Source organism: Narcine bancroftii, chromosome 4 (assembly GCF_036971445.1).
Source record: "Narcine bancroftii isolate sNarBan1 chromosome 4, sNarBan1.hap1, whole genome shotgun sequence".
Lineage (NCBI taxonomy): Eukaryota > Metazoa > Chordata > Chondrichthyes > Torpediniformes > Narcinidae > Narcine > Narcine bancroftii.
In genome coordinates this window covers 6,448,406-6,471,510 of record NC_091472.1, presented here as the reverse complement: position 1 = coordinate 6,471,510, position 23,105 = coordinate 6,448,406, and the positions used below count along the sequence as shown (strand labels likewise).

General features: G+C 44.9%; 1 protein-coding gene across 1 annotated transcript in view; it reads left to right on the top strand.

Annotated features, from left to right (window-relative positions):
• The window catches only part of cd109 (CD109 molecule), a 490,209-nt gene that overhangs the window by 11,300 nt on the left and 455,804 nt on the right, over window positions 1–23,105 (top strand). The window contains exons 2-3 of the mRNA XM_069930693.1: window positions 2,743–2,903; window positions 19,933–19,961. Of these exons, the coding sequence (XP_069786794.1) occupies window positions 2,743–2,903; window positions 19,933–19,961 (190 nt within the window). The remainder of the gene's footprint in view (window positions 1–2,742; window positions 2,904–19,932; window positions 19,962–23,105) is intronic.

Sequence of the window (23,105 nt, the reverse complement as noted above, 5' to 3'; positions counted from 1 at the left end):
ATCAACAAGTCTTTGGTTCTTTCGACGAGCTCTACAAGTCCACAACCATGCACCTCGTTTCCCCAGACTTCACTACAACAACCTGTGCTCTCCAGGGGCTGGAGCTCTTCTCTATAATGCCCTCCTGCAGGAGTCTGTGAACTTCTGCTCTCATGAACTCCCTGTCTTTCGGGCTGTACCTCCTGCTCTTGGTGTCCACTGCAGTGCAGTCGGGAGTGAGGTGTGTGAATAACGGGGGTGGTTCTATATTCAGGTCCATAAGGTTACAGTGTTGTCTATTTCTAAGGATTAGTGAAGGGAACGGCCCGTCATGCACTAGTGTGATGCTTTTCAGCTGGTACTGAAAGTCCAGCCCCAGCAGTACTGGCGCACAGAGGCGAGGGAGCACCAGCAACTTAAACCCCTCCTACTCCGTACCCTGTATCTCCAGTGTGACCCTGCAGAAATGTTTGACCTTAGTTACATGTTCGTTAGACGCCAATAAAATTTGGTGATCACTCGGGTATGTTTTTAATGCAAGGCGTTCTACTAGCCCTCGGTCTATGAATCTCTCGGCACTCCCACTATTCACTAAACAATTTACAGTGGACTCGTTAATCTTAATACTAACGGTCGCGTCCGATAAATCATGTGGACTTGCCTGATTCAATCACAGTAAGGCCAGCATGGCACATTCTCCCTTCCGGTAGGAGTCTGAATCTTGGTCATAGAGGCATTCAGCATCGTATTCGTCCCCAGTCGCAATGTCCCCTGTCCAGCGTCCCTTTCCCAAGATGGCCGACAGCACATGGCACTCTGCTTCTGCTTGCCTGTGGGGGAAGGAGAAGAGCTTTCCCACCTCTCATTGGCTTTGGCGGGAGCCTTGAGGCTTCTGCAGACTTTCGCATAATGCACACCTCGAACTTCTCCCTAGCCGAGCAGTGAGCTCTAGGGTGCTTTAGCTGCCGGCAGAAAGGGCACTTGGGGTGCTCCAGTGGGGCTGCTGCCGCTATGTGATGCCCTTGATCACCCGTGTATCTCTCCTTGCGAGGGGCTAACGAATCCGGTTCTGAGTACTCCTCTAGTTCCCTCCTAGAGTCCCCCAGAGCCTCCGCAATAGTTTCTGCCTCTTCAAGCCTAACCATCCCTTTTTCCAACAGCTTTTGTCTTATTTCCGTCGATCTGACACAGGCTACAATTCTGTCCCTTACCAGTTCATCCACATACTCTTGGGCTGATACTGCTTTAAAAGTACAAGCCCTCGCTAAATCTTTCAGCTCGAGTATGAAGTCTCTAACAGACTCCCCTGCCTGTTGCGACCTGGTCATAAGCCGATGCCTGGAGGGCAGCTCGCTGTGCCCTCTATTATAGAGTCTCTGCAGAGTGTTCATCGCTTCTTGATATGATTTAACGTCCTGTATGAACGAGTACGGGCGATTCTCCAGCTGAGCTAACTGTAGCATCAGCATCTCCCCCTCTGACGCTCCTTCAACGACCGCGTAATTTAAAAAGCATCTCTGCCATCGGCCAAAGTGCATGGTCGCTCCGGGGGTTCTGGGATCTAGCTCTAGCCTGTCGGGCCTCAGTACCTGGCTGAACTTCAGCCAGTGGTTCGGTGGCTGGGGGATGGGTGGGAGGGGGGCACGTACTGGTCCTGATCCCTCTCCCACATGGTCACCTGGTCCTGCGGGAACGTGGGGCTTCTCCAGGGAATCAAGGAGGGTTGGGGGTGGCTCTGGTTAGTAGTCCGTCCCCACAGTCCTGCTGGTAAATTGCGATGGGTAGGCGACTTTCCTCACACCTTCCACCCGTGCTTGACGTGACTCTTGGTCGTACACCAGGAACCCCGTGGGCTGGTCCTGGTCCTGGTGAGTTAGTTAACCCGGCAGGGGTCTCGGCCGCTCATTAACTGCTCTGGGATGCTTCTGCCCCTTCCATAGTCCACCACGACCACTGGGTGGGTCGCTCACTCTCTCTCGATCCTGATCTTGCAGCTCTCTGTCCGATCCGTTTCTGACTGCACGTGCGTGGGTCCCTGAGTCGGGACTTGGCTGAGTCAAAGGCTGATGGGGCATCCATTCTGGGTAAATATTAGCCTATTAAATTCATGGCGACTCGCATCAAATCACACGAAGCAGAGTGCAGGTAAAAAGCTAGTTTTAATAGGCTAATATATACAGCTTGGTCTTGAGGTCTTGCCTCTGTGCAAGCCTAGGCCAGAATGAGGGGGGATGGGTCTCCACCAGTTTATATATGGAAGGTCACCAGGTGAGCCACCTGGTGACCTAGTGATGTAATAACATACCACCACAGGTAGCAGTGTGACCTGGGTGGTGAGGGTCCTTGAGGATAGAGGCTCTTATAGATGTCCTTGATGGAATGGAGACTGATGCCCGAGTTAGAGCTGGCCATGTTCAAGATTCTCGGTATTCTTTTCCTGTCCTGTGCATTGGCACCTCCATGCCAGTCAGTAATGTAACTAATCAGAAAATTCTGCAGAAATTTGCAAGAGTATTTGTTGACTTACCAAATCTCGAATTTCTAATGCAGTACAGTCTCTGCCGAACCTCATGAATGTACTGACATGAAAACCTCAGGGTGGGTGGCATGGTTAGAGCAACGCTGTTATAGTACCGATGATTGGGACCAGGGTTCAAATCCTGTGCATCGCCACTGAGCTGATCGGGAACACACTAAGGAAGGATAAGGTGGATGTGTGGAGCTACTCAAGTAAGCCTGTTTTAATTTTATTGTGTCTCGAAGCCCAACCTACGTCATCACGGCACCAAGAAGGCTGTTGGCCAGGCTCAATATGACCTTCACCGTCAGTCTTTTGGAAGGCAGCCAGGGCCCCACGAAGATAATAGCGAACTTCAACAAGGATGGACAGAGCCTGACCAGCACTGAAGTCACTCTCCACCCAGGTAAGGGGGATCTCATTGAAACCATCCGATTGTTAACATTCTTGGACAGAGCAGATATAGAAAGGGTGCATCCCATGGTTGGAGAGTCTAGAGCAAGAGGGCACAACTTCAGAATTGAAGAGTGCCCATTTTAACAAAGATGCGGAAGAATATTTGTAGCCAGAGGGCGGTGAACCTGTGGAATTTGCTGCCACAGGCAGTTGTGGAGGTCAGGTGATTGGGTGTATTTAAGGCAGAGATTGACAGGTTCTTGATTCACCAGGGCATCAACGGTTGGTTATGGAGAGAAGGCCGGGTAATGGGGCTGAGTGGGAAAATGGATCAGCTCATGATTAAATGGCACGGCAGACTCGATGGACTGAAGAGCCTATTTCTGCTCCTATGTCTTGTGGTCTGATGGTAAGGCATGGAATAATCCACACCGCAAGTAGCTCTGGGGCTTTGGCCCAAGAAGTTGCTGCAGAGGATGCCTTGACATTTTGGGTCCCCTGAAGACGATGGGTTGCTGCCACGTTCAGATGCTGCAGTTCATCATCCAAGTCGGATCTTTCGACGAAATGGTGTTACGAGTCCAAAGGACCCCAAAACCCAGCAGCATTAGATATTCACCAAGACAAATGGTTACTTAAACAAAAGTTGTTTTTAATTATCTTTAAACATGAAAAAAGAATCAAACTTTAACTTTTCACTATTAACTTAACTAACCTAACTTAACCCCCTTCCAATTATAAGCGCACTTGTATGTAATGTGTGCGTAAATTTAAGAAAAGTTATTTGGTTCACTTCTCACTCTTCCAAGTTCACGTGTGCAGGCAATGCTTATACTGTGCACAGAATTTAACATTTATAAAGTTCACTAGGCTTTGGTGCTGGAAAGGTAAATGGTTACCGCTCAGGAAAGTTCTTGTCATTTTTCAGAGAGAGATTTGTTGTTCTAGGATTTCCACAACTGAGGTACCTCAGTGTCTTGCTGATGAAACTTGCCCCTTCAGGGTTCTCCAGATGATAACCTCTTTCTTTCAGGCTATATAGAGTTCCTTTCTGTTCACTTGTTCCAAGAGAAACACCAGACAGATAGCGCTTCCAGCCATCCACCTCTTCGGAGCTTCTGTTTCATCAAACTGCCAGGCAGCCCTCTCCTTCTTTCTCTCACTTGCAAAAAATCCCCTGACCTTCTGTTAGGTAAACAATAACCTCTTTCTGTTGAGAGGTATTAGGAGACAGCCTCTTTCTTGCTCTTGCTTTTAAAGACAATTGTCCATTCATTCACAAGTCAATTAACAGCTGCTTTTTTCATAACTTCTGTAAAGTCACTTTGAATATGAAATCTAGTATTTCAAATAAGGTCTGTTTTAAAGTGTGTCTATGTATGTAACCCTCTCTAATTTTACCAATTTATGTCCCATAAATATTCCATCACAATGGTAAACCCTATCTTTGAACTCGGTGAGAGTAAAAGATGCTCCTTTGAAGAAGAGAAAGGCAGTTAACCGAGAGCCGCCCATAACCAGCTTGCTTGGCTCACAATGTCTGTGCCGAACGTGATGCCTAAATTAGACCGAGTCTCTGATGCTTGAACATCATCTCTATCCTGCTCTTCCCTGCACATCCATGTGTCAGTCCAGAAACCTCTTAAATCCAGAGCATCGTGCCTTCTTCCACCTCTACCCCAATCACCCTCCTCTTTCTGTGTATAAAAAAAACCTTGCCCTGCACATCTCCTGTAAATCGTCCCCTGCTTTAAATCCTCTCCTGCTTGCACTCATCTTCAATACACGTTCTCGAGCGCCATTCTCAGAGTCCTGAGAAAATAATGATCACACAGCAAATATCAGTAAAATAATTTCCTTGATCTTCCTGCACTACTCTTTGATGTTTCTTGTGATAGACAAGATGATTGTCTGGTTTCCTACATCGTAACAATACTTAGAGCATTGTGTTTCGTTCTGGTCACCTCATTGTAGGAAAGATGTGGTAGCGATGGAGAGGGCGCAGAAGAGATTTGCCATGATTGGAAAATAAGTAATTTGATGCAACGTTACAAGAGGATATAGACAGGATGTAGAGTTGGGCAGAAAAGAGGCAGATGGATTTTAAGGCGGATAAGTGTGAGGTGATGCATTTTGGAAGAACAAACCAGAAGGCTGAGTACAGGGTAAATGGTCGGTGTGTGGATGAACAGGGGGACCTTGGGCTGCAAATCCATACATCTCAAGGTCGGCGCACAGGTTGATAGGATAGTTAAGAAGGTCTATGGGACACTGAGCTTCATTAATGGAGGGAATGAATTCAGGAGTAGAGGGATCATGTTGCAACTCTACAAATCTCTAGTAAGACCACACTTAGAGAATTATGTTCAGTTCTGGTCACCTCATTATAGGAAGGATGTGGAAGCTGTGGAGAGCGTACAGAGGAGATTTACCAGGATGTTGCCTGGATTGGGAAACAAATCTTATGAGGCAAGGTTAGCAGAGCTGGGACTTTTTGGATCGTAGAAGGATGAGAGGAGACTTGATACAGGTCTATAAGATTATGAGAGGCATAGATACGGTGGACGGCCAGCGCCTGTTTCCCAGGGCAGGAATAGCAAACATCAGAGGACATCTGTGGAAAGTGAAGGGAGGGAAGTTTAGGAGATAAGGTTTTTTCATAACTTATCAGGGATAAGGTTTTTACACACAGGGTTGTGGGGGCCTGGAATGCCTTGCCAGAGATGGTGGTGGAGGCTGAAACACTGGGGATATGTAAGAAACTCTTAGACAGGAACAGGGATGGAAGAAAAATAGAGGGTTAGGTGGTAGGGAGGGATTAGTTTATTATTGATTGGTATACATGGGTCAACAAGAACTTGTGGGCTGAAGGGCCTGTACTGTGCTGTACTGTTCTTTGTTCTACATTGTATAACAATGACTACACCTCAATAAGTAAGAGCCCAAGATTGTGGACCATGTTACAGCAAATGAAGGTCTCGTTATACCAGGGGATTCCTGGATTCTTATGTTTGTATTTGTTTTTGGTGTTTGTGTGGAGTAGTCAGTTTGTTCACATCTCGTTCTTTGTTTGTGTTTCTCTCTTTTACTCTTTTATCTATGTATGTTTTCTTGAGTAAAGTTTTTTTTTTGCACTTCCGATGAGAAGAAATTCTGGTTTGTCCGCACGAAAACGAATCTAAGGGTTGCGTGTGACAATAAATCAGAACTTTTAACGTGGCCTGAAAACGATCTTGTTCTACTAAAGAGAGTGGCCAGGACCTCCTTGTGGGGAAGTGGCTGAGAGAGATTTTTTAAGGATTCAGAATAACGGCCACATTTCCTGGAACCCTATAAAACATGGAATATAACAGCAAAGAACAGGCTCTTCAGCCCACATTGCTGTGCTGACCTATGTAAACCTACTCCGTAACAATTTAACTTTTCCCTATCTCACACCCATTACCCTCTATTTTTCTTACATCTATGTGCCTGTACAAGAGTCTTTTAAATGCCCCTATTGTTCCAGTCTCCAAGACCACCCATAGCAATGCATTGCAGACTCTCTGTGTAAAAATAAACACATATCTAATGTCTCCCCTAAACTTTCTTCCAGAGATTGGAAGTATCTCTTTCCAACAAACATTACAGCGCACAAATAGCCCTCTTCGGCCCTTCTAGTCTGTGATGAACCTTTTTTTTTGCCTAGTCTCACTGACCTGTACCCAGTCCATACCCCTCCCATCCACGTACCTGTCCAAATTCTTCTTAAATGTTAAAATTGAGCCTGTATTCACCACTTCAGCTGGCAGCTCGTTCCACACTCCCACCACTCTCTGTGTGAAGAAGTTCCCCCTAAACTTTTTCCCCTTTCAGTCCTAACCCATGTCCTCTGGTTTATATCCCACCTACCCTCAGTGGGAAAAAATAGCTATCTACATTTACTCTGTCTTTCCCCGAAATCTGGCCCGTCGAGCATGCTCCAACATTCAATCTAATCTGGCCATGGACTCATCTCCACCTACCCACCTGTTCCCCGTAACGCTTAATTCCTCTGCGATGTAAAATGCTATCCAATTCAGTTGGGGTGGCACGGTCAGCGTAGAGGTTTGCATGACACTACCAGTGATGCAGGCTCAAATCCCCCGCTGTCTGTAAGGAATATATACATTCTCCCTTTGGCTGCGCGGGTTTCCTCCAAGTGTTCAAGTTTCCTCCCACCATTCAAAATGTGCGGGAGTTGTAGGTTAATTGGGGTATTTGTGTGGTGAGGCTTGTGGGCCAGAAGAGCCTGGAGGCCTACATTAAAAATTATAATTAAAATTGAACAAATTAACTACATTCAAAGAGGTCGCCTCCACTGCTTCAATGGGCAGCAAATCCCACAGATTCACCACCCTCTGGGAAAAGCTGTTCCTTCTCATCTCTGTTCTAAATCAACCCCTTTGAATAGAGATGCGTGGTCCCCCAGTTCTGGTCTCTTCCATCCTCCCTCAGGTTCTGGCCATTGTCTCCTTTGGTTGCTGTCCAGATCCTCAGGGTGCAGTCTTCTCAAGTTGAAGCTGGAGTTTATCATCACAAGGGAGTTTCACGAGGCAAAGTGAGTATAGGATAAAACCGTGTTAGGATGTGGCGTAGAGCGAGCTTTACTCGAAGTGTAAGGAGCCATCTCTCCAGCACCTTCAGAATAGCAATTATGGAAAGAGAATAAAAGTTTAAATTTACTGTCATCCGATTTACTGTCATACTGTCATCTTGACGCTGGTCTGTCTATCATGAGTAGAGCACTGGTATTTCAAATAAGATCTGTTTTATAGTGTTTGTATGTGAGTTACACTAAAAACCCGCCCCAATTTTTCTCCCAAAAACATATCTGTATTCTGTCACAATATATTGTTTAATATTCACTTGAATTGTTGCTTGAGCAGCTAATTCAGTCGTTCAGCATTCTCACTGCCTCTGGGAAGAAGCTGTTCCTCAGCCTGGAGATGCTCACTCTGTATCTCTTTCCGACAAGGGGGGTGGGGTAAATGAATAATGCTGTGTGCAGGTGTCCTCATTGATTTTGCATGCCCTCAAACATCCATCCTAGTAGATCACATCAATGGCCTTGCCTGCAATCCCAGATCCATGAATGGATTAAGGAAAAAAAATCTTCCTTTATTCAAGAGGGTGAACCCTCACAAGGCGTCAGGCCCTGACGGCATAGATGAAAATCTGTGCCATCCAACTAGCTGGAGTGTTCATGGACATTTTCAATCTTTCACTGCTGTAGTTGACGGTTCCCACCTGCTTCAAAATGGCATCACTCATCCCGGTGCCCAAGTAGAGCAGTGGGAGCTGCCTCAATGACTATCACCCAGTAGCACCGACTTCTACTGTAAGGAAATGCTTCGAGAGGTTGGTCTTGGCCAGATTGGACCCGTTGCAAATTCACCCATCGTCACAATCGCTCCACAGCAGAAGCAGTCTAACTGGCTCTCCATTCAGCTCTGGATCACCTCCAAAGCAGCAACTCATATATAGGCTACTCTTCATTGTCTACAGCTCAGCCTTCAACACCATTATTCCCTCAGTGCTGGTCAACAAGCTCCAAACCCTGGGCCTCTGCACCCCACTCTGCAATTGAATCCTTGACTTCCTCATTGGAAGACCACAATCAGTACGAATTGGAAAAAAAACATCTCCTTCTCATTGACAATCAATACAGGCACACCTCAAGGATGCATTCTACCCACGATACACCCAATTCCAATGCTATCTGCAAATTTGCCGATGGCACCGTAGTTGTCGGCAGAATCGCAAATTGCAATTGGAAAGTGCACAGGAGGGAGGTAGATCAGCGCAGTGAATGGTCTCACACAGGAACATAGGAACATAGGAAGTAGGAACAGGAGTCGGCCAAAAATGGCCCATTGAGCCTGCTCCGCCATTCAATACGATCATGGCTGATCTAATTTAGGACCTAACTCCACCTACCTGCCTTCTCCCCATATCCCCTAATTCCTCTATCATGTAAACATTTATCTAACTGAATTTTAAATATGTTTAATGAAGCAGCCTCAACCACTTCCCTGGTTAGAGAATTCCAAACATTCACTACTCTCTGGGAAAAACTATTTTTCCTCATCTCTGTCCTAAATCTACTCCCCCGAATCTTGAGACTGTGTTCTCTCGTTTTAGTTTCCCCGGACAGCTCAAAAAACCTTCCTACATCTATCCTATCCGTACCCTTCATAATCCCATATGTTTCTATAAGATCTCCTCTCATTCTTCTGAACTCGAGCGAATACAATCCTAGACGATTTAATCTTTCATCATAAGTCAACCCCTTTATCCCAGGGATCAACCTAGTAAACCTCCTCTGGACCGTCTCTAAATATGGAGACCAGAACTGGACACTGTACTCCAGGTGTGGTCTCACCAGTACCTTATACAGTTGCAACATGACCTCCCTACTCCTGAATTCAATTCCTCTAGCGATGAAGGCCAACATTCCATTTGCCTTCTTAATAACCTGCTGCACCTGCAACCTAACGTTTTGCGATTCATGCACAAACCCTCCCAAGTCCCTCTGCACAACAGCATGGTGTAGTTTCTCACCCTTTAAATAATATTCAGCTCTTTTATTTTTATTGCCAAAGTGGATAACCTCACACTTACTAACATTGAACTCCATCGGCCAGACCTTTGCCCACTCATCCAGCTTAACTCTATCCCTCTTCAGACTCTCCACATCCTCATTACAATTTGCTCTTCCACTCAATTTGGTGTCATCCGCAAACTTGGCTCCACCACATTTTGTCCCCTCCTCCAAGTATTCAATGTAAATGATGAACAGTTGTGGGCCTAACACTGACCCCTGCGGCACCCCACTTACCACTCTCTGCCAACCTGAAAAACTCCCACTTATCCCGACTCTCTCCCTCCTGTCAGACAACTAATTTTCAATCCAGGGCAATAGACTTCCCCGGACTCCACTTTCCTATAACTTACTGAGAAATCTCTTGTGCGGCACCTTATCAAATGCTTTCTGGAAATCCAAATATACAACATCAACCTGTTCCCCTCTATCCATCGCACCCATTATATCCTCAAAGAATCCTAACAAGTTTGTCAAACAAGATCTTCCCTTTCTAAAACCATGCTGCATCTGCCTGATTGAACTCTTACGTTCCAAAAGTTTCACTATTTCATCTTTAATGACGGCTTCAAGCATTTTTCCAACTACAGACGTCAAGCTAATTGGCCGATAATTTCCAGTCTTCCGCCTTCATCCCTTCTTAAAAAGTGGCGTGACATTTGCTGTCTTCCAGTCTGCCGGGACCTGCCCAGAATCCAAGGAATTTTGGTCTATGACCACCAATGCATCAACTCTAACTTCTGCCATTTCCTTCAGAACCCTTGGATGCATATCATCAGGACCAGGTGATTTGTCTGGCTTTAGTCCCATTAGTTTCTCCATCACTACTTCCTTTGTAACAACTATTTTATCAAGGCCCTCCCCAACATTCGCATCCTTAACTCCCCACTTGGGGATGCTGGACATGTCTTCCACCGTGAAGACTGACACAAAACATTTGTTCAATGCCTCGGCCATTTCCTAATTTTTTGCTACCAGTTTTCCTTTCTCATCCTCCAAGGGTCCTATGTTAACTCTGGCCACCCTCTTCCGTTTTATATATTTATAAAATTTTTTGCTTTCTGTTTTTATATTTTGTGCCAATTTACTTTCATAATCCTTTTTCCCATTTCTTATTACCTGCTTTGTAACCCCTTGTTGTCTCTTAAAGTTTTCCCAATCTTCCAGTTTCCCACTGCTCTCTGCAGCTTTGTACACCTGCACCTTCAATTTTATGCTCTCCTTTATTTCCTTTGTTAACCACGGTTGATTTTTCCCTCCCTTGCTGCCCTTTTTCCTGACCGGAATATATTTTTGTTGAGCATTACAAGATATTTCTTTGAAAATCTTCCACTGTTCCTCAACTGTTTCATCAATGAGCCTGTGCTCCCAGTCCACTCTGCCCAATTCCTCCCTCATCCTATGGTAGTCACCCCTGTTGAAGCATACAACCTTTTGCTCAACATTAGCAAAACCAAGGAGATGATTGTGAACTTCAGAAGGAAGTCAGGGGAACACGACCCAGTCCTCATCGAGGGGTCAGTAGTGGAGAGGGTCAAGAACTTCACTTAGGGTGTCAAACTCTCCAAGTATCTGCCCTGGAGCCTCCATGTTGATGCAATCGTGAAGAAGGCTCGCCAGGAGCTCTACTTTGTGAGATGTCTGAGGAGATTCGGTACGTCACTGAACACTCTTGAAAGCATCTACAGGTGGACCGTGGAGAGCATTCTGGCTGGTTGCGTCACTGCCTTGTTTGGAGGTGCCAACTCTAGGATAAGAAAAACTGTACAGGGTTGTGAACTCAGCTTGCGACATCATGGGCACCAGACTTCACTCCATCAAGGACATCTATAAGAGGCGATGTCTTAAGCATGCAGCCTCTATCCTCAAAGACCCCCACCACCCAGGCCTTGCCCTCTTCACTCTGCTACCATCAGGAAAAAGTTATAGGAGCCTGAAGACGAGCCCTCAGCGGCACAAGGACAGCTTCTTCCCTGCTGCCATCAGATTCCTGAATGATCAACAAACTACAGACACGGCCTCACTTTGACTTTTTGTCCACTATTTTAATTTTTTTATAAGGTGGTTTTTATAAATGTTTGCTCTGTTATGGTGCTGCAAAACAAGGAGTTCTTGACAGTAAATTCTGATTCTAAAGTCTTTTCGCTTCTTCCCCCCCCCACCTCCCCATCTGTCCTTCATTCTTTATTCCCCCCCCCATTTTAAATATAAAATTTAAATGTAGACCTAAAGCACAGATCCTTTTGGCCCAGAATGTGCTGGCCAATTACACCCAATTAACCTATAACCACGGTTAGTTACCTTTCTCATACTGGCCCGTCTCCAACCCATCCTGTTCGGTCTTGAAGAAGAGTTTTGTCTCGACCTGCTGAGAACTCCAGCAGATGGTCTTTGGCACCAGATTCCAGTGTCTGCCGAATCCTGGGTGCCCCTCCCACTCTCTCTCCTCATCATTCTGGCGCTTCCCGTCTTAATGAGGGTTTTGCCCTGAAATGTCGAGCGCGCTTTCTCTCCCACTGCTGCTCGTCGACCTGCTGAGTTCCTCGACCCGCTGAGTTCCTCCAGCAGGGCCCTTTGCTCCATTATTCTCCCTCATCTTCCTTTACTTCCGTCTGCAGTGTGTTTGTTGCACATCGCTCATGTGATTATCTTTTCCCATTGCCCTGTTTCTTGTTGTCAATCTCCTTCAATGCATTGTTTCTCAATGCTTTAAAAAAGAATGTTTGAATTTCTGAAGCATAACCTCGGAACACTATGGTGGGAGGGTCTGGGGCCCGAGAGCCCAGCCTCAGCATAAAAAAATGTCGCTTTAGAACGGAGATGAGGAGGAATTTCTTACCCCAGAGGGTGGTGAATCACTGGAATTTGTTACTGTGGAGGCCAAGTCATTGGTGATATTTAGGATGGAAGTAGATATGTTCTCGATCAGGAAGGGTTAAGGGGAGAAGCCAGGAAATTGGGGTTGATGAGGATGGTAAGTGGACTCGATGGGCCAAATGGACTCATTCTACTCTTATGTCTTATGGTCTTATTACACCCTCAAATATTATTTGACACCTCAGCTGGATAGGCTGGGACTTTTCTCCATGGAGCATTGAAGGCTGAGGGGGACCTATTAGAATAGAGGTTCTCAACCTTTTTCCTTCCACTCACATCCCACTTTAAATCATCCCTATGTCATCGGTGCTCTGTAATTGGGGTATTGTCTTGTTTTCCCTGTTCATTGAACTTGAAATGTTGCACTGTTCTGCTTCAAGGAAAGAAGCAGGAGACAACAGAAGGTGATGAACGCAGCTCAGAATATCACACAAACATTCCCCCCCTCCATGGACTCCATCTATATCTCCCACTGCCTGGGAAAGGCAGCCAACACACTGAAGGACCCATTGCACCCCAGGGGAGAAGGCTTAAGAGAGATAAATTGCACACCAACAGGCTTAAACACCGTTTCTTCCCTGCAGCCATCAGGCTCCTGAATGATCCCCATGACAATGCTCTTATGCTGCCCTGCTTGGTGATATTTGTGTTCTTTATTCACTGTAATCTTCTATTCTCTCGTGTTCTTTACACAGCTGTATGAATCTTCAAGATAACCTGTTTGCCTGCTCGCAGAAGGACCCCTCTCACTGATCTCACAAACCGTAATGCCCCCTACTTGACTGATCTCCTGCCAAATACTGGAAAGTTTGAAGACGCTGTGGTTGAAGTAAAAACACAATGTTGGAGAAAGTCGGGTCACACAGCATACTTTAGCAAAGATAAAGACACATAACCAATGTTTTGGGCTTCAAGTTAAGTCCATTGTCATCTGATTGTACAATTACAACCTGACAAAACAGCATTTTCTGGTCCTCAGTGCAAAACATACAGACACAACCAGACGTCTCACACATACAGACGGACATTGCATATGCAGGACAAGTATTCCAACTCTACAAATAAATATTGCTTTGTGCAAATGAGTCTCGGAGGGTGAGTGTGAGCAGTTCCTCTGGTCGTTCAGCGTTCTCATTGTCCTTGGGGGGGGAAAAAGCTGTTCCTCAGCCTGGTGGTGCTGGCTCTGATCCTCCTGGATCTCTTTCCCGACGGGAGCAGCTGAAAGTTGCAGAGTGGAAAGGGTCCTCAATGGCTTTGCGGGCCCTCTTCAGATGGTCTTGAGTCTATCTTCAAGTTATGAGATCCGGGTGATATACCTTTATCTTTGCTACATAAAGTACACAGTCGGACTTGCTGAGTTTCTCCAGCGTTGTGTTTTGACTCCTGCCAAATACTCCCTGCATCCTGCTTTCTGATGAAATGAGAATGTTTGGAGACCAAGCTTGCAAAAATAAAGCACTAACATTACAAAGATCAGGGTGGGGACGGTGAATATTGCATTGGTGCCACCTTCTAAAATGGACCAAGTAGGAATGCTGGGCATAATAGTTAATATCTATTGAATTGAAAATATCACATTACATTAGGTTTAAAAATTATTCTCATATCAGTTTCTTTCACAGTTTGAAAGTAGATTGTAGAGAATAAGACTTTCATGTTTGTGACAGGGTTAGATATCATATTTGAAGGCAATATGTTGTCCCCAAGTTTCACCAACATTGACAAGAGGCTTGTGTTTCGAAAATGATGTACACAACAGGATAACATTTCAGTCCTGGGGCCATAATTTGAGAATAATACACGATGGGCAGACTTTGCCTCACACCCAGTTCGTTGTCAAGACTTCTGTTGCCCTGGAGATCGATTGTGTCTTTGAATGGGGACTTGGATTTGTGTCGACTTATAGCAGAGGCTGAATGCATTCCCATTGTAGGGACAGGAGGAGTATGGAAGGCTCTTTGAATAGTTGAGTGAAACTGGGAGTTGCCTCATGAGGGATCAGGTTTTAAAAACTTTGTGGGACCATTGCTTTTCAAGAGAGAAGATAGGTGTAAATAGAATGCTTACAAAGGCCATTTAGAAATCTGAACTGATTTGATATCCTTTGCTTAAGCAATTCCCTACTCATCTCTTGTAAACTGTGTTTACCTTTGTTCAAGTTCAAGTTTATTGGCTATGCACGTGGACACATGTGCAAATGAACACGTGCGAATAAATGGATGGATGAACACACAGACGAACACACACATACGAACAAACGTGTGTGTGCTCACGCACGAATGAACACACAGACAACTCATGCACACGAAAACACTATCACACACGTGCACACACACAGTACATAGTAATGTTACGAGCCCAAAGGACCCCAAAACCCAGCAGCAATAGATAGTTACCCCGAGAAATGGTTACTTAAACAAAAGTTGTTTTTAATTATCTTTAAACATGAAAACAGAATCAAACTTTAACTTATCACTATTAACTTAACTACCCAACTTAACCCCCTTCTATTTCTAAGCGCACATGTATGTAATATGTGTGTAAGTTCAGAAAAGTTCTTTGATTCACAGTTTAATCTCACTTCCCATTCTTCCACATTCTCTGGTTGCAGGCAATTCTTATACTGTGCACAGAATTTAACATGTATAAAGTTCACTAGGCTTTGGTGCTCAAAAGCTCGGGAAGGTTCTTGTAGGTTTGCAGAGAGAGATTTGTTGTTCCAGGATTTCCACAACTGAGGTACCACCATTAGTCACCTCAATGTCTTGCTGATGGAACTTGCCCCATCAGGGTTCTCCAGATGATAACCTCTTTCTTTCAGGCTATCACAGAGTTTCCTTCAGTTTCACTTATTTCAAGAGAAGCATCCGACAGATAGCACTTCCAGCCATCCGCTGCTCTGGAACTTCTGTTTCAGTTCCAGCAAGCTTCTCCTGCTTGTTTCAGCTGTGTGTCTTTCTCTCCATCTAAGATTCCAACTGCCAGCCACATGTCCTTCTCTCTCTCACTTGCAACCTCCCCCCCCCACCTTCTCCAGCAAACAATAGGAGTCAGTCTTCTGCTTCCATCTGTTGTTTTAAGTAAACAATGACCTCTCAATGACCTTGAGGGAGCACTTTGCAGAGAGGTCAGAAGCCTTCCAGTCCATTAATTTCATGGCATCATTTCAATTAGCACCTACTTGTGAGATGTGCCTAGCATTCTCCATAGTTTCTGTCAAGTCACTGAATATGAATTCTTCAGTATTTTAAATAAGATCTCTTTTAAAGAGTGTGCATGTATGTAACCTTCTCTAATTTTACCAATTTATCTCCCCAAAACATCTACAAATATTCCATCACAGTAATCACATACACATATTTATTTGTATATAATAAATATTAATAATTTTGGATGATTTACTTGGTTAAGGATATTGTTTATCAATCTCAAAGCCTGTGAGACAAAGCTGTTTCCTAGCCTGGCAATCCTGATTTTGATGCGCCTGTACTTACTTCCTGATACTGTATGCTGGATGGATAAGGTCCTCAATAAATCTCTGAGGCCTATTAAAGCAATGCTCCCAATCCATGTCACCAATAGAGGAAAGTGTCCTTTTTGGCCGTTTTGATGATCCTCTGAATTGACGTCTGGTCTGGCTCTTTGCAGCTACCATACCTCAGACCAGTGATGGACCCAGACGGGTTCTGTAAAAATGTTGACCAAAAAGGAGCCAGTAGCCTTGCCCTCCTCAACCTCCTTAGGAAGTGTGGGCGCTGGATTTTATGAGAATACCGTGGTGTAAAATCAGCTTTCTCTCTTTGATTCAGAAATGCGCTCCACAAAATACCCAGGCAGGCTCCCCCACCCTTGCAGTAGTGAGGGAATGTTCCGTATCTTTGAGGTGAGAGGCCTAATCCGTGGCTTATCCACTCCTTCACTAGACACCAGATCCCATGATTATTATCTCAAAGTGAAGGTTGACGTTTCCAGTTATATTGGTAATTTTAATGCAAATTTTACAATTTGCAGATGCGCTAAATATTCACGTTTGGTTCACATGAACACGTACTTTGTTTTTTTTTAAAAACTGCAGCAGGACACATTAAAATAAATTAAAAAGAAATGATAAAAGACAAAAATAGATCAAATCTATTCAGTTACTACAGTGGAAGAAAAAAGAGTGGTGGTTCAAATAGTGCAGATGCTCCTTTTCTGGTGTGGGAGCAATTGGTGATCAGTGTAACAGGGGAGGGTCAAGAGCCTGATAGCTATAGGAAAGAAATAGTTATTGCACCTGGCATTAAGGATGTCCATTTTAGCCTTCTGCACAGAGAATATTACAGCACAGTACAGGCCCTTTGGCCCTCGATGTTGAGTTGACCAAAGAAAATGCAAAACCCTCCCTTCCTCATAATCCATCCTTGTTCCTGTCGAATAGTCTCAATGTTCCAGCCTCCCCCACCATCCCTGGCAAGACATTCCAGATCCCCATAACTCTCTGGGTTAAAAAAAAAACTCCCCCAAAATTTTCTTCCCTTTGTACCCATGTCCTCTGGTCTTCGCTATTCCTGCCCTGGGAAAGAAATGGTGCTGGCTGTCTACCTTATCTTTGGCTCTCAGAATTTTGTTGACCTCTGTTAAGACTCCTTTCATCCTTCTGCACTCCAAAGAGAACATTCCCTTATTTTCCAATGCAGGAAACCTCTTGGTAAATCTCCTCTGCACCCTCTCATAGCTTCCACATCCTTCCTGTTATGAGGTGACCAGAACTGAATGCAATATTCCAAGTGTGGCCTCATCCGAGACTTGTAGAGGTGCAAGGCGGCCTCTCGATTCTTGAACTCAATCCCCCGACTAATGAAGCCCAGCTTCTTATAGGCCTTCTTAACTATCCTATTGACCTGCGCAGAAATCTGTGGATTTGGACCCCAAGATCCCTCATTCTTCAACACTGATAAGTAACCAACCCTTAACCTCCTGGGGTGACCTTCTAAAATGCATCACCTCAGACCAGATTGAACTCTGTCTGCCACTTTTCTACCCAACTCTGCATCTTCTTGTCACCTTCGACAACCTACCCCCATCTTCCTCAACCTTCATATCATCTGCAAACTTACCGAACCATCCTTCTGCTACTACATCGAGGTCATTTATGAAAAAAAAAATCACAATTGGAGGAGAAATAGGAAAGCCCGTTGATTTCTGAAGGCTGCAATGCAGGTCATTATGGCGTATGGGGCGTTGGCCTTCATTAGATGGAAGATCGAGTTCCAGAGCTGGGAGGTAATGTTTCAGCTCGACAAAGCTCTGATCATAGCACACTAGGAGTATCACATTCAATTCTGGTTGGCCCATTACAGGAAGGATGTGGAGGCTATGGAGAGAGTGCATAGGAGATTTACCAGGATGTTGCCTGGATTAGAGAACAAGTCTTTCGAGGCAAAGTTATCAGAGCTGGGGCTTTTCTCTTTGGAACAATGAAGGATGAGAGGTGGCTTAATAGAGGTGTGTAAGATTATGAGGTGCTTAGATCGGGTGGACAGCCAGCACAATTTTTTGAGGTAACAATAGCAAATACCAAATGTCATTAGTTTAAAGAGATTGGAGGAAATTTAGGGGAAACGTCAGAGTGGTGGGAGGCTGGAATTCATTGCCGGGGATGGTGGTGGAGGCTGGTACGATTGGCACATTTGAAAGACTTTTAGATGTCCACATTGGATGTATGAAAAATGGAGGGCTATGGGGGTGTGGGAGGGGAGCATTAGATTGTTGTGAATAGGTTTACCTAGGTTGACAGAACATTGTGGGCTGAAGGGCTTGTACTGTGGTATGGTCAGTCTTTTTTCCAGGGTGGATACGTCAAGGCTGAGGGTTTTCATCTGAGGTGGCGAGGGAGAAAGTTACAAATGTGCGAGGCAAGTTTTTTTTTACACAAAGAGCGGTGGGTGCTGGGAACCGGCCGTCAGGGGAAGGTGGTAGAAGCAGTTACAATTGCAAGGTTGAAGATGATTGGAGACAGCAGGGGCTAGAGAGAGAGAAATAAAACATGAAGCTCAGCAGGTCAAACAGCATCCTTTCTGTAGCAAAGGTAAAAATACTGAGCCAACATTTCAAGCTTGAGGCCTTCATCAAGGTCTGGAAAAATGTCGGCAGGCGCCCGAATAAAAAGGTAAGGTGGGGGGGAGGGGTGGTCGCAAAGGGAGGAGCAGATTGCAAGGGGAGGGGGGATGGCTGGGGGAGTAAAGAGGGAAGGGGGTAGAGAGCTGACAGGGGGAAGGGAAGGGAGGGGGAAGAGGAGAGAAGGTTAGCAGAAACTGGAAAAGTCGACATTAATGCCATCTGGCTGGGGAGAGCCCAGACGGAAAATCTGCTGGTGTTCCTCCAGTTTACAGGTGGTCTTGGTGGGATGGTACATGAGGACTTTTCCTCCAATTTATGGGGATAGAGGGACAAAGACAATGTGTGGGCAAATTGAATTAGGGGGCTGGAGCCGAGCTGCGGTGATGTCTGTTCTCATGTCTTTCAGAATGGAGATTGAAAGATTACTGGGCATTGAGAAAATGAAAGCATATCGAGATTTGATTAGCCAGGGCATTAACCGTTTTGGCAAGGCAGTGGGGATGGGTGGGAAAATGGATCAGCCCAATATTAAATGGCAGGGCAGACTCGATGGGCTGAAGAGCCTATTTATTTTTGATGTCTTACACTTTTATGGTCTTATGGACTCTTAAAAATAACACTGAGGTAGAAGTCCAGTCATGACCCAGTCCTCATCGAGGCCTCAGTAGTGGAGAGGGTCAAGAACTTCCAATTCCTGGATGTCAACATGTCCGAGGATCTATCCTGGAGCCTCCATGTTGATGGAATCATGAAGAAGGCCCACCTGCAGCTATACTTTGTGCTTGAGGAGATTGGTATATCACCAAAGACTCTCGAAAACTCCTACAGGTATACCCTGGAGACCATTCTGGCTGGTTGCATCACTGCCTAGTGTGGAGGTGCCAACTCTCAGGACAAGAATAAACTCCAGAGGGTAGTTAGCTCGATATCACAGGCACGGGGAGATCTACATGAGGAGTTGTCTTTAAAAAAAAAACAGCCTCTATTCTCAAAGACCCCCCCACCACCCAGGTCACGTCCTTTACACTCTGCTATCCTCGGGAAGGTGGTCCAGGAGCCTAAAGACAAGCTCTCAGCGGCACCAGGACAGCTTCTTCCCACGCTGCCTTCAGATTCCTGAATAACCAAAGACACTGCCTCACTTTTCGTGCACTGTTTAATTTTTTTATAGTAATGTCATACGATGGTTTTAATATGAATGTTTACACTGTGACGCTGCCCCAAATCACAGAATTTCATGACTTGTTCATGACAGTCAATTCTGATTCTGAACTGGGCAAGTCATGGGGGAGTCTTTTCCGGGGCCTATAGCATTTTTTTTCCTCACGTTTATTTAAATCTTTTGAATGAATCACGTTTCATTTTATAACACTCACAAATTATGTTTAGCAGCATTTGCTAGCTTCTTAATAAAATCTATTCCTCTTGTTTCTTTCAGGTACAGTCGAAAAACTGGTCCTTGCCACAGTAAGTATTCCAACAGGGAAGGGATGGAAGTTTTCGATTAATGACTGTCGTATAATGACTGGCACCTCATGACATGTGCTAGAAATACCGTGTGAGAAATGAAGGTCTCATCGACACTGCACTGCTGCCTTCAGGCAGAAGGTTCAGAAGCCTGAAGACCGACACGTCTTGGTTCAAGAACGGTTTCTTTCCAACAGCAATAAACAGCTCAGTCTCCAGACAGTGCAATACACAGACATGCTGGAGAAACTCAGCAGGTCTCGCAGCGTCCATAGGAAGTAAAGGGCGACCAATGTTTTGGGCCTGAGGCCTTTGTCAAGGTATGAGCAGGCGCCTGAATAAAGTGGTGGTGGGGAGGCTGGAGGGGAGGGGGGGGGGGAGGGTTAACAAAGGCTGAAATACTCGGCCATTTTTGTGCTTTTACTCCAATATTTTGCCTCTCCGTTCGTTGCATTTCCCTCTATTATCACCGGAGATCACAGGTGGCAGGGCAGAAGTGAAAATGGAAGCTGAGAAGTGTTGGGGGAAGAGTGTAGCTCTCTGAATGGAGAGGGTGTTGAGCTGTAGGAAAGGAAACAGAGGATTGGGGAAAGAGGGCGACTTGCGAGGGGGGGGGGGTGCGGACGGGCGCCTGGCTGCTATTTGCTTATACCTTGACCAAGAGCTCAAGCCCAAAACATTAGTTATCCTTGACTTTCCGTTGATGCTGTGTGACCCATTGAGTTTCTCCAGCACAATTCTATTTAGATTCTGGAGCGTCCCCTTCTTGCACTGATTAGGGATCACTCTGACCCCACTAGAAGACTGTAGCTCTATTGTAAGTCACTTTCTTTTGCACTAAGATTACAGAAAATACTTATTATCGATCAATCTTGTGTATTTACTAATTCAGTTAAATTTCTTATCTTTTTCCAATCTGTTTGAGGTTAAATTTATTTTCACCCATTCTTTTTACAAATACCTGCTCAGCTCTAGCAAGGAAGAATGTCAGTAGGTCTTTATATTGTACAATAAATCATTATCAAGGTAGAACATTCACGTTTTGCAAGGGGTTTGTACGCTCTCCCCGTGTCTGCGTGGGTTTCCTCTGGACACTCCGGTTTGCTCCCACTGATCAAAATGTAGCAGGGTGGGGGGGGGGGGGGGTGTTGTAGATCAATTGGGTGCATTTGGGCGGCACGGGCCCGTGGGCTGAAAGGGCCTGTTACCGTGCTGTATGACTGAATTTAAAAAAAATTAAATGTAAAATTTAAATTAAAAAATTTAAACATAACAGAGCAATCTGGGAATACAGACAAATAATTCCCTGATAGGGTCATAAAGAGAGGTTTTGGCACATTGACCTTCATAAATCAAAGCATTGAGTATTGGAGTTGGGACATTGGACAACACAGGGTTTAATGCTTTGGAGTCCGTGTCCCGATTTCCCGGGACTACCAACAAGCGCATATACTCTATGTTCTGGTTTTCTGGATCTGGTTTTATACCCAACCCTGTCTTGTACTTTACCACTCTAAAGGTTTACCCATGGACCCAGTCCGGAGTATGTATGATGAAAAGTTAAAAATGGCTGGTGTCCAAAGGATTAAGTTGCCAGTATCAGCTCCAGCCATGTAATAAATAAAATGTAAATATAAAAATTGACAATGAAGTTGTATAAGACATTGGTGAGGCCAAATTTGGAGCATTGTGGGCAATTTTGCTTCCCTAATTACAGGATGGATAGCAGTAAGGTTGGAAGGGTGTAGAAAAGATTTACAAGGATGTTCCCATGACTTGAGGAACTGAGTTATGGGGAAAGGTTAAACAGGTTAGGACTTTGTTCCTGAGAGCCTAGAAGAATGAGGAGAGATTTGATGGAGGTATTTAAAATTATGAGGGGTGTAGACAGAGTAAATGTAGATCGGCTTTTTCCGCTCAGGGAGGGTGAGAGACAAACCAGAGGACGTGGGTTAAGGGTGAAAGGGGAAAGGTTCAGGGGGAACTTCTTCACACAGAGAGTGCTGGGATTGCGGAACGAGCTACCAGCTGAGGTGGTGAATGCAGGTTCAATTTTGACGTTTAAGAAAAATTTGAATAGGTACTTGTTGGAAAGGGACATGAAGGGAGGAGATGAGAGGGACGAGGTAGAAAAATAGAGACTAGAGGGACTGAAGGACCTGTTTCAATGCTGTAGGGTTCAGTCGTCATTATCACTGGATGATGAAGGTTTATCGTAAATTAAATACTTAGGTTGCACTGAGATTTTTGCTTGTTGCAGCCATCCAGGTATAAAAATACAATAGCAAACAATGTTTATAAATTAAATTACCACATGAGAGGAAAAAAGATAACAAATATAATTGGATAGATAACTATGGACAGATGTTTCAATAGTGCAGAGAGTTATTTTGGTGGTCTTGGAATAGTGTACTCTTGGAAACCCCAGCTGGGAGTAAATTAAAATATGGTTTTAATTTCCTCTGAATATTTATTAATTCATTTATTATTAAAATACCATCAATGAAATTACAATAACGAAATTAGTCTCTGTATAAAATGCCTTTGCCAAATTGGTCTGTTTGTAGGTGCAGCAGGCTGTCGAGAAGGCAAATGGAGTGTTGGCCTTCATTGCTGGAGGGATTGGATTTAGGAGCGGGGAGGTGATGATGAAACTGTACGAGGTTCTGGTGAGGCCGCATCTGAAAGACTGTGCACAGCTCTGGTCTCCGTGCTTGAGGAAGGACGTCGTGGATTTGGAGGTGGTGCAGAGGAGGTTTGCCAGGTTGATTTGAGCGTTGAAGGGGTTAGCCTTTGAGGAGAGATTGAGTCGTCTGGGACTGTACTCTCTGGAATGTAGAGGAATAAGAGGAGATCTTAGAAAAACATATACAATTACGAAAGACATAGGTACGATAGAGGTAGGTAAGTTGTTTCCATTGGTGGAGGAAACCAGAGCTAGGGGACATCACCTCAAGCTTCAGGATAGTCGATTTAGGATGGAGATGAGGGGGAACTGCTTTTCCCAGAGGGTGGTGAATCTATGGAATTCACTGCCCATTGAAGCAGTGGAACGACCGCAGTAAATAAATTTAAGACAAGGTTGGATAAATTTTTACATAGTAATGGAATTAAGGGATATGGGGAAAAGGCGGTGGAGATGAG